The 15,808-nt window shown below is 36.3% G+C and overlaps 1 protein-coding gene across 5 annotated transcripts; it reads left to right on the plus strand.

Annotated features, from left to right (window-relative positions):
- Nucleotides 1-84: 84 nt before the first annotated feature.
- Nucleotides 85-9,794, plus strand: LOC116180984 (ATP-dependent translocase ABCB1-like). 5 transcript variants are annotated; one of them, XM_031501188.1, is made up of 17 exons: nt 1,202-1,383; nt 5,125-5,194; nt 5,246-5,539; nt 5,592-5,692; nt 5,741-5,912; nt 5,966-6,286; nt 6,330-6,554; nt 6,606-6,731; nt 6,779-7,153; nt 7,203-7,496; nt 7,551-7,817; nt 7,865-8,026; nt 8,074-8,134; nt 8,216-8,519; nt 8,566-8,725; nt 8,781-9,179; nt 9,233-9,794. In XM_031501188.1, the coding sequence occupies exons 1-17, from the start codon at nt 1,295-1,297 to the stop codon at nt 9,569-9,571; spliced, it is 3,759 nt and encodes a 1,252-aa protein (XP_031357048.1). In that variant the 5' UTR covers nt 1,202-1,294; the 3' UTR covers nt 9,572-9,794. The 5 variants fall into 5 exon arrangements, with proteins under 5 accessions (XP_031357047.1, XP_031357048.1, XP_031357044.1 ...); XM_031501187.1 differs by lacking the exon at nt 1,202-1,383 and adding an exon at nt 85-169 and having other exon boundaries at nt 8,074-8,519; XM_031501184.1 differs by having other exon boundaries at nt 1,203-1,383; nt 8,074-8,519.
- The last annotated feature ends 6,014 nt before the right edge of the window (nt 9,795-15,808 follow it).

The following is a 15,808-nucleotide window of genomic DNA, read 5'->3' on the forward strand; positions in this document are numbered from 1 at the left end:
GGTAAATGTTACGAAGTGGCAACAGCACTCATAAAAATAGTGAAAATATGCTGTAATAAAATATAATCCATAACATTCATTCTACGTGTAGGTAACCAGGTAACCTTCACATTGACTTACGATCAGTAAGTTGAAATAAGCCCAGGCGGTACAGAATAATGAAGCAAAGGTAAGGAGATACCGAATAGTTCTTATTTTTCTAAATTTACCGCCAATACTTTACCAATTAGTTGATTTTCAGTTACATTTCTCATTATTTTATCAAAGATTCGGCAATAAATCCAATCAGTAAATATAGTACTAATAATAAAGTTTACGTTCCATATACCAATGTATTTTCATATTTTTTCAAAACTAAGCCCAGTTAAAAAAAGTATGCCATTTTAGGGTACCTTCCCCTAAGTATTTTTCGAATTTATTCGAAAGTTTAAACTCAATTCTTAATTATGACCGTGTATCTCTCTCTTTTTAATTCAACGTGCTAGTAGTTAGAGAAAGTTCTACTCGTAGTAAAGTAATTACCTGAATGTTTGTTTGAAATTTACCTGAAACAAGGTAACCGTCCATAGTCGATTTAATACTTTCGTCGTGGTATTGTTTGTTTATTATATATTATATTATAATATTGAAACAATATTAAAAAATGGCGGAAATCCAATATCAACTTTCTGATAGTACAATCGGACTCTTAAGTCTTAACATTTTTTAAGACACATAGTTTTTATGAAGCGTGGACTTGGACACATTATACGTATAGACATTTTTAAAAAACTGGTCCGTATTGGGCATGTCATATATGGGTCTTATTTACGCAAATTCTGATAATAATTGATCTGTCTTGCTTGCAATACAAAGGCAAATTTTGCTAAATTAGGTAATCTTCTTTCTTTTATGTAGAAGTATATATTATATATCTTGTATTGTACGAACAACCTTGAACCTCTTAATGTTTTTGTTGTAAACCATCACAGTAGACTTTGTTGGTCTTTTTTTGCATAATCAAGGAATAAAATCAACACAAGACAAAGATAGAAAAAATAGATCTGCAAAAATGTCAAGGCCAATAAATTGATTTGATGTAAAATATCTATATAAGCTACTTAAAATCGATTCATTTCAATTGAAGTTCATTACTGTTATTAAAGTTTATTTCCTTGTAAATTATTATTAAGTGACATCAATAATGTACGACTAAAAACTGTTGACAAATGGTTAACGCGTCAATACGAAAACCGAAATCATTTTTAACTCATTTTAGTCTACAGATTTTCGGGTGTTTGTGTTTATCGTCAATATGAGAAGAAAATTAATCATTACGCCGGACATTATAAACGACACGATTGACAAATTTGAGTTTGGAAAATTTAGGAAATTAAACGAAGAGTGAGTAGGCATTATAGTATAACATAACAATATGCTTCCTTTTTAATTAATATGATTTAGTCGAGGATTTAGTCGCTTTATATTAGCACAGATTAATTTTGTCTGTGATATTAGTAAACTTTTAATGGACCAGAAGCAGCTCAATTACATTCAGGATTGGCATAAGTAGAACGTTTGGATTTTGGCTGTATGTTACACTTACAAATTTTTGAAATATGAATGTCGTAGTCTTTTAGTGCAATCAGTCATTTCACAGCGCCTACTCATAGTGAAACGCTGACAATTTGACGGGTGGGGTGCTTTCTCTTTCCCTACGTAGACTGCCACAGTTTCACAAAATGACTATACTGCCGACGCAAAAAGTCTGTGCCCTCGAGTTTGAAGCTTAATAAAAAAAATAACCATTGGGTTTTTTAATGGGACTTGTACCAAATTAAAGCCTGTTTCGTTCTGCATCCCTTTGATTTAACAAGAAATTTTAATAAATTATCATTACAGCGCGAAGTACATTACCAAGTATCGAACCGTTCACACATTTAAAATGCTCGTAGTGTACCAGAAGTACAACGTCGTTTTGATTAGTCGGAGATCGTGGTTGTTAAAAACGGTATGGCACGAGTGTTTTTAGATTACGTCATGTTCTCTGAAATGAAAAGCCTTACTACTTGCTCATCGATATAAAAAGAAGTAGCAGACCTCGCGGACTCCGTACCGCCTTTGGGAAATCGCGTTTTTTGGATAGAGTATACTATCTATTTCAGCGGCTACGCCGCCTCACCTCACACACACCCGCCAAACTATATAATTACCTAGCGAGTATGAAATATACGTTACCGCATGCCAAATATAAACAAAAATTTCATAAAAATCGGTCGAGTATGACTCATCAATTAGATTTGCTCGTAGTAGCATACCTACTGTTTATTTAAATAATTAAACAATGGTAGTAGGGATATATACTTGAAAAATCTTATCGACAATGTGATAAGGATGGCATTTCAGTTAATTACTAGCACCACAAAATACGTACCCAAGTAAATGTAACATTGAACCGACGTAATATGAGTAGAATAAGTACATGTTCAAAAGCTTCAGGTTTAAGTGCACTTCAAGTTGGAATTTATTTACAGTAAGTGTTTTTAAAACGTTGCACAACACAAATTGAAATATTCTAGTCTTTAAGTATTGCGCAATAAATTAAAATCACTTCGTCCAAAATACCACTTTTCTAAACATTGAACAAGGAATCTGAAAATCAATAGTATAGGTATTGTAAAAGTTACATTGAACACGAGTACACCACTTTTGTAATTTCGCATAACTGATGCACTGATGGTGTGCAACTGTGCATAGTTCTGGAATCTGGATATAAACTTGTGAAATGCTAAAGCCGTTATTTAAACACTTTATTAAGCGGCAGAGCAAATAGCGATGCAAGCTTTATAGGGGAGTCGATGGTGTCCGTCTGTCCGCCCGTGAACACAATAACTGTCAAACGCTTGGTCGATTTGGTTCAAACTGCACAGTTGACATGTAGTACCTAAGCCTATTGAAAATGGGTCAAATCCAATGACCCCGTAGGGTCGCGTCTCCCAATGTTCTTTTGTCTATATACGTCTTATGTATGACGTAAATTTAATTACGTGATTTATTTATACAAAATTAGTTATTGATCACGGCGGATTTCACTTGTTATAACTTCGGTGTCCACGTTAAGACTGAAATTCCATTCACCATCCAATGTATACATATACTGCCTATATAGCAAACAAAAAGCTTCTAGAGAAGTCTCGAATCAACATGTCATATTTCACGAACAGAAGAGTCACATCCGCTGTCATTCCCTATCGGCCGATGCCATGACTAATCCTTGAACGACTTGGTGGCAAATTCGCTACAATATAAAAGGTGCTACCTACACGTTAATGATGTAAGGAAATCATTCGCTGTGATACAAGAACTTGGATGAATTCAGAAAGATTAATTGCAATCGTTTCTCAAAATTTGATAGCATACGAATGTCCTACTACGAATAAATTATTGGTATGCAGGAAAGGCTGTATGATGGTAGTTAAATTGTTACTAAAAACCAGAATTCTTTTCATATCGAACAAATTTTTATATACTTAACAATTGAGTAAAAAAGGATAGATTTTCTGCGGTAGACTCAAATTTAGAACGCTGTTTCGGTTAGTTTTCATTCATGTTCCTTTCTGAATGCGCGTTCTCTTCGTTAATTCGCGAATGCCGGTGACATAAATATTATGTCTACGTAGTACGTAACAACAAACACACGTTGAATAAAATATTTAAAAAAAATGGAATATAATGATTATGGGTACACGAAACTGCCGTATAGGTGAGTTTTTGCCGAAACTAAATCGATAGTTTACTTATGCAATTTACGCAATGTTGAGTAATAGTATGATCGGGATACCTAAAAATGCGATGGCCATGACCTTGATTTTGATTTTCAGGTGTAATTATTTTAACCTGACAATATTTTAAAATGATGGATTTCATTTGCCAACACTTATTTAAATTAATTACGTTTGTCGGGTAGGTAGGTATTTTTAGTATAAGTAAGGGCACAAAAAAAACTTGAATTATCTTCCAAGTTTTTTACGGTCACGCCTCGCTGGCAAGGATGTCGTTAAGTAAAATAGCGTTTTTGCGCGATCGGTCATTTCTGACTATTTACCATGGGTGTTTCCATGACAGTAGGTAGAATTTACCAGTTGCTATGATTACGACGACGTCAAAATTACTTACCGATCTAAAAACAGAACAGCAAAAATACTTACCGACGCCTTTTTAAAAATCAACAGTCTTACATTACATTTAATCTTTAATTATTGTTAGGTACATTAAACGTACAATTTGTGCTGTTGTTTCCTATAGCAAGACGCTCATAAAGTCATAAAGGAAGTTCAAAGCTAGTAAACTACATCAGACACATGCACATTTTTATGAAATTATTAACTTCAATTTTGACAAATAAACTGGTTACCTAGTGATATACACCATACCACTTCGATCATTTCGATTTATTCTGCTCGTTAATTTCTTAGTGCATATTTATATTGGTTGCATAAATTTAATTTCGATCGCGCAAAAAATGTTATAAAATATAAGCACGTCGAACGTTAAGGGTTACCGTTCTCAGACAATAATTGGAGTCGTCGCTTCGCTCCTCCTCCAAACAATTGTCTTCGAACGGTAAAAATCCCTTACCGTTCTCCATACTTAATATACTATTAATTGCCAAATACCTGTAATTTGTAAAATAAACCGATTCAAAGAAAAACGGAACGTAGGACGTAGGTATATTAATTTGGCATGAGCATGCGTTTTAGTTCCCTTATAAGTTATTTGTAAGTCTAATTTCCGCAATCCTAGAAGCATTTCACTAACTCTCGTGCTGGCAAGAATTTAAAAATTAGCAAAGTCCTCGTGTGAAATCGAAGGGACTTCAGCGCATTTTTGTGTGGCAGATTAGTATTCTATTAGCCAGTTTTGACTCCACCATCAATAAGATCTTGTCGAAGATTACCCGCATTCCTTTTGTCGGTCATCAATAAGATTTCGTCGGGGGTTACCATTCCCTTTGTGGGTACCCACTTCCGACGTCCCGTTCACTCGCATTTCGCAAAAGACTCGACAGCAACTCTTTTTTGATCGCATAGTATACTACGACTATGCTAAAACCGCCACTGACGATTTTAATAGCATTTTTTTTAGGGAAACAACAGAACCAATATTAGAAGCTAAACCTAAAGAGGACTACCCACCTGTTTCCTTTCTAGAACTGGTAACGGTCAGCCTTCCCTCGTGAAATTTAATTTGACCAGTGTATTTTTAGTACAAATATGCCTCGCACATGGACAAATTTTTCATAGTTTTAGGGTCAATCATTTGCACATTGGGTGCTGTTGCCAATAGCTTACTTTCAATTACATTTGGAGACGCAACCAACGTAATAGTGACGTACGTTTCAACTTTAAACGAAACAAATGCAACTCTCATTCAACAGGCCGAGGAGGAGTTAGAGAATGGGTTAATTGCCTTTGTCATCTTTGGATGCTCGCTGGGTGCTTTGATTATGGTCGCTACGTATATTGCAACGGTACTATTTAACTATAGCGCCTTAAAACAGGTAGGTAAATCATATCTACAATAAGAACAGTGTGAAAGAAGATGTATTTTAGACTTATCGAATACGTGATCTGTTTTTACACAAAGTGTTAAACCAAGACGTTGGTTGGTATGACGTTCACCAGACAGGAGATTTTGCAAGCCGCATTGCGGAGTAGGTCTAGTAAATCGATCTCCTTCTTTAAATGAGTTTCGTTTTTAGCGACTTGAAGAAGTTAGAAGAGGGTATCGGGGAGAAGGTTTCCATATTTCTGTATTATGAGGTCATTTTTGTGACGAGTATTATACAGGGCTTAATTTTGGGATGGGAATTAGCTTTAATATGTATGGTGTCACTTCCTGTTACCACCATATCGATGGGCTTCATTTCTTGGGTAAATATTAATTTTTCCGATAATAAATCGTCCAAAATCGGTCATATCTCTAGATCTCCTCAAAACTGGCGAAACAAGAAATGGACGCTTACGGAGAAGCAGGCGCTATTGCCGAAGAAACTCTTAGCTCAATACGAACAGTTGTTGCTTTTGGTGGACAGAAAAAGGAAGAAGAAAGATATGATGAATTACTTTCATTTGCGTGTAAAAACAACATCAAACGGTTGTTCTTCAACGGTATAAGTAATGCTGTCATGTGGTTTTTTGCGTATGGCAGTTACTCGTTAGGCTTTTGGTATGGTGTAAAACTTATTATACGAGAACGATCTCTACCGATTGAGGACGTTGTGTATGATGCCGGGAATATGGTGGCGGTAAGGACCTTTGAAATGGGCTGTGCTTTGATGGTTTTTCTAGATTTTCTTTAGCGTTTTAACAGGTACGTGGTTTTTTGGAATGGCTTCGCCATTTATAGAAACTTTTGGGATCGCAAAAGGTGCTGCCGCAAAAATTTTTGGTGTTATAGCCAGTGAACCGTCAATAAATGCTTCAAAAGGGAACGGTATGAAGTTCAAAAAAATGGAGGGCAAGATTACATTCCGTAGCGTACATTTTACTTACCCCTCCAGGCCAGATTTAAAAGTAGGTATACATATATGTAAATGTTAGAAACATTTTAATTTATTAATGTAGATTTTGCAAGGAATCGAATTAACAATAAATCCTGGCGAAACTGTTGCCCTAGTAGGTAGTTCCGGATGTGGAAAGTCAACATGCATACAATTAATACAACGCTATTACGACCCCTCGTCTGGAAATGTGCGTTTGCATTTTCTCAATTTTGCGATTTTACGCACTGCTTTTAGGTTTTTATTGACGATCATAACGTGGCCGATTTGGATCTCGCTTGGATGCGATCTCATATTGGAGTTGTGGGTCAAGAGCCGGTATTGTTTGAAATGACGATAGCCGAAAACATAAAACTTGGTGCGGATGATGCAAGTGAAGATGATATTAAACGAGCCGCCACGAAGGCAAATGCTCATTCTTTTATAAGCTTACTTCCTCAAGGTTACAACACGCTTGTTGGCGAAAGAGGTGCCCAGTTATCGGGTGGTCAAAAACAAAGAATAGCTATAGCGCGAGCTCTCGTGCGCGAACCGTCAATTCTGCTTTTGGATGAAGCCACTTCTGCTTTAGATACAAATAGTGAAGCGGTCGTTCAAGCTGCACTTGACGCGGTAAGATGTTGTTGAACACCTACCTTTGTTTAGGATTAATTTAATACAGGCCAGCAATGAATGTACAACCGTCATTGTGGCGCACAGATTGTCTACGGTTAGAAAGGCCGATCGTATTGTCGTCATAGGCACCGGAAAAGTTGTAGAACAGGGTACCCACGATGAACTTATGCATAAAGAGGGCGCTTACTTCGAACTAGTAACAGCGCAAATATCACAATCAGACACAGATGAAGATGCATTTACCAAGACAGAAACGGAAGAGAAAATAGGAATAGTGCGCCAGACAAGTTTGGATGGTGCAAATATGAGAAGCAACTCCATTATTTCTAATGTCAAAGAAGTAAGCGATCTGGTCGGTACGCACGTTTATTTGTTTAAATATTTCACGTCTTAGATACTTGAAGAATCGAAAAGCGGATCAAGTACGTCATCATTGTGGGCGATAATGAAATATAACTCCCCTGAGTGGTGGGTTATTCTGCTTGGGTGCGTAGGATCAATAGTAACTGGAGCGGGTATGCCAGTGTACGCAATCGTATTTGGAGATGTAATGGGAGTGTTAGCTTCCCACGATGACGATTATATTATCAGTGAAACAAAAAAATTTGCTATATTTTTCTTAATCATAGGAATCGTTACTGGTATCGCAACACTGGTCCATGTAGGTATTTATCTTACCAAGTTTGTATGTTGTTATCTCTTCTTCAGACGTATATGTTCGGAATTGCTGGGGAAAAACTAACAATGCGCCTCCGCAGTCAAATGTTTAAGTCGTTTCTTTCGCAAGAAATGGGCTATTTTGACAATAAAGAGCATGGTGTTGGTTCGTTGTGCGCACGTTTATCTGGAGAAGCGGCAAGCGTTCAAGGAGTAGGCAAATATGCATCTTTGAATTGTCAATGCAACTTTTATTTTAGGCTACCGGCCAAAGAATTGGAACGATCCTGAATTCCCTTTCCACTGTAGTTATAGCTCTTAGTACGTCTTTTTATTATGAGTGGAGAATTACTTTTGTAGCGTTGTGTTTTTCGCCCCTAATTGTTATGGCCTTTTACTTAGAGCAAAAGATTATCGCGAAGGAAAGCCAAGGACATTACAAATCTTTACAAAATTCCACCAAAATTGCCGTCGAAGGAATTAACGGTATACGTACTCTCGCCTCCTTGGGAAGTGAACAGAGTTTCCACATTCGTTATATGGCTGAAATAGTCCCTTACCAACGAATGGCCCAACGTAATACTCACTTTAGAGGATTAGTTTATGGTTTATCAAGAAGTTTGATGTTTTATGCGTACGCAGCTTCTCTTTATTTTGGAGCCACGCTTATTAAAAATGAAGGACTCGAATATGCTAAAGTATTTATGTATGTAGATAAATGTAATCGTAAAACGGTTGAAATTGTTTTTCAGTGTTTCTGAGAGCATCATTACTAGTTCATGGTCACTGGGAAATGCTTTAGCATTCACGCCAAATTTTCAAAAAGGCTTAATAGCGGCTTCTCGTATTTTTGAATTGTTTAGTAGAATTCCTCTCATACGTGATGGTTCTCAGAAAAATAATGGCGGATGGGTAGATACCTACATCATATATGTTGGCATCAAAGTAATTGTATCATAACTTTCAGGATAGTGGAAATATTGCCTACGAAAAGGTATACTTTTCATATCCGTCTCGACCAACTATTCCGGTATTAAGAGGGTTAAATTTGACTATCCCACAAGGAAAAGTGGTGGCCTTGGTCGGACCGAGTGGATGTGGTAAATCAACTATTATACAACAATTGGTACGATTTTATGATCCAACGTCCGGTTCCGTGTCCGTTGATGGAAAACATATTAATACAATGCAGCTTTCCACGTTAAGGTCACATTTGGGTGTTGTATCACAAGAGCCCAACCTCTTCAGTAGAACAATTGCAGAGAATATTGCCTATGGAGACAATGAACGCGAAGTAACACGAGAGGAAATTATTGACGCTGCCAAAAAAGCAAACATTCATACGTTTATTGCGTCATTGCCTTTGGTAAGTGAAATTTCGTTAAAATTCTAGAAGTCATTATACAAAATCGTGTCCAGGGCTATGAAACAAAATTAGGAGAGAAAGGCACACAATTGTCAGGTGGTCAGAAACAAAGGGTTGCAATTGCGAGAGCTTTGGTTAGAAACCCTAAAGTACTGCTCTTAGACGAGGCAACGTCAGCACTAGACGCTGAAAGTGAAAAAGTTGTCCAAGAAGCCCTAGATAATGCTAAAAAAGGACGTACTTGTATTACAATCGCTCACCGTTTAACAACGATACAAGATGCAGATGTCATTTGCGTGATTAATCACGGAAGAGTTGCAGAAATTGGCACGCACGCAGAACTTTTAGGCTTAAGGGGAATTTATTACAACCTTCACAACTTACAGCACTAAATAATAGCTTTGTTCTTCATACAAAATATAATAGGTTCCTATCTTTAAACATTCTTTGATGGCTATAAAACAATGTGACATAAAAGGAAGGCGTTAAATTATTGTTAATAGTTATACTTAAGTAGTTGATATTATAAGATTTTGTTATCCGAGACAGAAGATTGTCAGACTGTTTGCGATTTTTTTACTAAAAGGCAAATAAAGAATATCTAATTTTTTAGGAACGAAAAAGATTTAGTTTTGCCATAGATTAAAAACAATTTATATATTCTATATATTCCCCTTACCATCAAAAGGCTACTTGAAACTGAGAGGCGCTCGGTAACCAGAGTTCGCTGTCCAATGACCAAGTTCCCCCTTGGCCAGGCAGTCCTCCCGGCGTCAGCTCTTCTACCCTGACTTGGATTTGGTTCGCCATACTGTCATTCGGAAATCTCATTAGAGTTCCGTTGGAAGCGTTGAGATTGTTACCAGGGGGCACACTAGGAGGTAGACAAACGGCTAGTCAGGTATCACAAAAAACTGAGGAAAGTTTTTGTGGTCGAGTCGAGGCCAACGATACCGAGCTTTTTGCTCTAAGTTACTGGAAGCACCATGACTGCTTATTCCCCCCCAAAATACTCAAATTACAAAAGGAAAATTCAACTTTTTAACGGAGCACGTTTTAAGGGAGAGCCTCAAGAACGTAGCACTGGGGGTCACAGCGCACAAACATCTTATGATTATTATTAAGTAATAAATCCACGATCTTCCCATTCATAAAAATATTGGGGAGATCGTAGATTTATTTATTAATAATTTTATCCCAAACGAGAGACAAATCTTCTCATCAAAATACATATCGTATGGTAATTGTATAGGAACAGGAACGCTTAATATTTCATTTCCTGGTTTTAGCATTTTTTTCGGGAAGATTAGAGGGCCACTATCACGGGAGTCCTTAGGTCTGAACATTTTTAGAGAGAATGTAATACCAGGGGGTCTGAGCCAACCCCTCTAACGTACGATAGGTGTAGGAAAATGAACACTGAATTTTCATTTCCTGGGGAGGTATTCGACCAGACACCCCCCGTTCTGCATTCTCCCCCAAAATATTTAATCGTTTTAGCACCATAACGTTTAAGAAAGGACCACGAACCATAACACCGCAAGTCTGTGGGGTAGAGAAAGGAAGGTTTGATGGTCTTTGATAAAAAATTGTCATATGGGTGCCCTTAGGGCTGAATGTTTTTAAACAAGAACGCAGCACCGGGAGTCACAAAAATCTTAACGATTTATGTACAAAAGAAACATTGAATTTGTTTCAAGGAAAGGGGGCGGAGGGGGGGGGGGGGTTCCTTACGCTCGGACCTCACGGGAATATGGGAAAGTTCCACATTTCACGATTTAAGGCAACTTTCGTTTGTTTGGGTCGTATTTTGGTTCCATGAAATTGCTTTGTTTACGTTTTGGATTAAAGTGCAACTAAAAGTGATCTTTATAGTGACTTGTGGAAATCGGCTCAGTTTTTCAACTGGGTTGATTATTCCTAAGGTCTCTTTCGCGGCATCAATCATTCTCTAAAAAAACATTACCCTAAGATGCCTTTTATTGCGTCGGTTAGTTGAAACAGAATTAAATATGAAAATCGTTCGACGTCAAGCAACGATAGCTAGATGCGACGCGCTTGTAGTTTGTTAAAACATTCCAAAGCATCACTGATTTATAAAAATGTAATTTTTTATTTTGTCGATTTCTACGGTTTTGAAAAATGGAAAATTATAACTAAAAGTATGAACAGATGCAGTATTTTTTTCTCTAAAAAAAACCTATTTATACTTTTGCTCTAAAATAATTTGGGGAGAGCCTAGTAATTGACTATAAAGAAATTACCATTGAAATACCTATGCTGCGTTGCGCTAGGCACCACCCGGTATAATTAAACATCGATTAGAAAACGCAAATCATTGTCACAACGGCTAATCCTCAATAATTTCACTTTTCGCAGTTTTTAATAAGACGTTATATATTTTTTTTAACCCAGTAATTACTCCATGAATTGTATTGACCCTATCTGGAAAATGACGCATGTAAGCGAATAAGTACCTACCTATAAATTAGATATCTTTAAAAAATGTACATTTTTTACTAATATTCTAGATATGTTACAAAATTTCGTCTAATTCGGGAACAACACAAAATAAATGAGAACTAGGTAACGCTTTTTACGCAAATTATATCTTTTTCCGAAGGATGCTACAGGGAAATAATCTCAAATTTGTAGTGCCATCGGTCAGTAGGGACAATAGGTGCTATTTAAATTCCTCAAAATCCAATCTAAAATCTTCTCTTAAAACGATCTCTCTATATATGTATGAATCGAAACATTTTTTTCTCAGTCAGGGCCCAGTATTTAACTAATCTATCGATTTTCCCCACGCTGGTTCTAGCGTCTAGGTAGCGTCTCAGTGTCTAGCAAAGTAGGCGCCTTTGTTGAAAAGGGCAGCAAGTTTGGTGCAACATAATATACGACATAACTTAATAATCGAGTTCATAAAGCCATGTCATCATACATTTGTCCAAATTTAAGCAGTAAGTACTAATTTCAGTCCGAGGAATGAAACATTACGTGAAGTACCTACTTACTACCAATGAATCTAACGAAATTGATCGTTAAATACTTACACTTACAGTACAGTTCGTTTCCAACTGTTATTTTCATTTACGTGGGTATGATTTGAAAAGATGTCTAAACCTCTCTAATCTGATAACTTTTGTTGATTGTATTTTAATGATTAAACTTATAAAACTGTTTTTTTGAACGAACAGTACAAAGTTGAAAAGATTAAAGTTTGTATGATTGCCAATCTATTGAAAATGTATGTGGATTTTGGCGTTAAAATAAAGAAAGTAACGAATACAAAATTTGAAGTTCATAAGACAATACCATTGTTTAAAAAAGTATTTAAACAATGACAATACCATACATTTTCCACGGCTCATACTTTTTACTCCAGTAGGTACTAATATACGTATATACGTAAGTATCTATAAAAGCGAGGCCCGATATATCGAACAGGCCACCCGAGGCCCGCCATAAAGACCACTTGTAAAATTATAAATTTTGGTTTTTGGAGTGTCCCAATGATACTTAACAACATCCGCCCTTGAGGGGTAATGTTTTTAGAAAATTCAGATATACAAATGTGCAATGTACATACGAGGCCCTGTGGTATATCCATTGAACATGCGAGGCCCGCTGTATATAATTGGCACTCTCAGCGTACATGCGAGTCCCGACCACGTTGCCAAGTCTAAAATATTAATCAGGTCAGTTATATTACGTATTAAAATAACTGAACTTGCGTTTTTAAGGTCGTTATCATCTGACATGCAATTATTTAGTTTTTCTTTTCCTGACCTGCATATTCTGTATTCTTTTTATACGGTACTAAGATGATTACGTAAATAAATAATTCGAATGGTTTTCTACTTCCTTCTGTGCCGTTTTGATTTTCAAAACGAGACATTGCAGTTTAACATTTAAGGATTTTTTAAATTCATAGTAAATTACCCTAAACTAGTGTTTTCATTTCCAATAAAGCAAAGTGCCTATTGTATGAAATTAGTGCTCGCATAAAAAAAGGAGAGGGTAACAAGTTCTACCCATGTTCAAAAGTCAATCACAGTTTTTGGCGAGTCTCTTAGTTTTTGAGAAATTTTGAATTGATATGTTAAACTATTTATAATTTTTTTTAAATTTGCATTTTTTTCAATAAGTAATCACCATACCGAAAAATGTTTTATTTGTAAAATTTCGGTGGTTATCCATAACCTGCCTGAAAAACTCAAAAATCTCAAACCAATAAGACGTAATTTTTAAAAACGTTAGCATACGATATTATATTCAAAAGAAAGTTTTACTAAAGATGCGGTTGTTGATGCACTTTATATAGAATTGATGTCAAAAACAGTATATTACGAAACTAATAGTCTATAATTTAATCCTTAATGCACCCGAAACGATTTTAAAGGCTCAACGTGTAGTGTCTCTAAAAGTTGCAATTAACAATTGTTTTTGGGTATCCTATTTTGGAAAAGCAATTGATGCGACCTGTTTCACTTAAAATTAATTAATAAATGGGCCGATCATCTTTATTAAGGTTTACGCAAAATAAATGGTTCACCAAAGCAATTTTGTTCCCCTTCCAGTGTAATGGTCCTAACAGGTGGTGTAGGGGATAAAACAGTGTTATGCTGGCAATGCATTTATTGGTCAACATACGCAACTTAATAGGTTGCAACACAATTCTTTAGTGACATTTGTAAAAAAATGTTTTTTGAACGTGGGGGCTTTGGGTACCATATTTTGGTAAAGCAATTGATGCGGCCTATTTGGCCTAAAATTAATCAATAAATAGCCCAATCATTTTTGTTAAAGTTTGCGCAAATAAATGGTTTGCCAAAGCACTTTTGTTTTCCACCCAGTCCAGAGTACCGGTAGAGTAGGCGATAAGGCAATGTCATGCAGGAAATGCATTTTATTGGCCAACATACGCAACTTAATAGGTTGCACACAATTCTTTAGTGAAATTTGTAAAAAAATGTTTTTTGAACGTGGTGGCTTTGGATACCATATTTTGGTAAAGCAATTGATGCGGCCTGTTTGGCCTAAAATTAATCAATAAATAGCCCAATCATTTTTGTTAAAGTTTGCGCAAAATAAATGGTTTGCCAAAGCACTTTTGTTTTCCTCCCAGTCCAGAGTACCGGTAGAGTAGGTGATAAGGCAATGTCATGCAGGAAATGCATTTTATTGGCCAACATACGCAACTTAATAGGTTGCACACAATTCTTTAGTGAAATTTGTAAAAAAATGTTTTTTGAACGTGGTGGCTTTGGGTACCATATTTTGGTAAAGCAATTGATGCGGCCTGTTTGGCCTAAAATTAATCAATAAATAGCCCAATCGTTTTTGTTAAAGTTTGCGCAAAATAAATGGTTTGCCAAAGCTTTTGTTTTCCTCCCAGTCCAGAGTACCGGTAGAGTAGGCGATAAGGCAATGTCATGCAGGAAATGCATTTTATTGGCCAACATACGCAACTTAATAGGTTGCACACAATTCTTTAGTGAAATTTGTAAAAAAATGTTTTTTGAACGTGGGGGCTTTGGATACCATATTTTGGTAAAGCAATTGATGCGGCCTGTTTGGCCTAAAATTAATCAATAAATAGCCCAATCAATTTTGTTAAAGTTTGCGCGAAATAAATGGTTTGCCAAAGCACTTTTGTTTTCCTCCCAGTCCAGAGTACCGGTAGGTAGATGATAAGGCAATGTCATGCAGGAAATGCATTTTATTGGCCAACATACGCAACTTAATAGGTTGCACACAATTCTTTAGTGAAATTTGTAAAAAAATGTTTTTTGAACGTGGGGGCTTTGGGTACCATATTTTGGTAAAGCAATTGATGCGGCCTGTTTGGCCTAAAATTAATCAATAAATAGCCCAATCATTTTTGTTAAAGTTTGCGCAAAATAAATGGTTTGCCAAAGCACTTTTGTTTTCCTCCCAGTCCAGAGTACCGGTAGAGTAGGCGATAAGGCAATGTCATGCAGGAAATGCATTTTATTGGCCAACATACGCAACTTAATAGGTTGCACACAATTCTTTAGTGAAATTTGTAAAAAAATGTTTTTTGAACGTGGTGGCTTTGGGTACCATATTTTGGTAAAGCAATTGATGCGGCCTGTTTGGCCTAAAATTAATCAATAAATAGCCCAATCATTTTTGTTAAAGTTTGCGCAAAATAAATGGTTTGCCAAAGCACTTTTGTTTTCCACCCAGTCCAGAGTACCGGTAGAGTAGGCGATAAGGCAATGTCATGCAGGAAATGCATTTTATTAGCCAACATACGCAACTTAATAGGTTGCACACAATTCTTTAGTGAAATTTGTAAAAAAATGTTTTTTTGAACGTGGTGGCTTTGGATACCATATTTTGGTAAAGCAATTGATGCGGCCTGTTTGGCCTAAAATTAATCAATAAATAGCCCAATCATTTTTGTTAAAGTTTGCCCAAAATAAATGGTTTGCCAAAGCACTTGTTTTCCTCCCAGTCCAGATTACCGGTAGAGTAGGCGATAAGGCAATGTCATGCAGGAAATGCATTTTATTGGCCAACATACGCAACTTAATAAGTTGCACACAATTCTTTATTGAAATTTGTAAAAAAATGTTTTTTGAACGTGGTGGCTTTGG

The sequence above is a fragment of the Photinus pyralis genome, unplaced genomic scaffold (genome assembly GCF_008802855.1).
Source record: "Photinus pyralis isolate 1611_PpyrPB1 unplaced genomic scaffold, Ppyr1.3 Ppyr1.4_LG9, whole genome shotgun sequence".
Taxonomy (NCBI): domain Eukaryota; kingdom Metazoa; phylum Arthropoda; class Insecta; order Coleoptera; family Lampyridae; genus Photinus; species Photinus pyralis.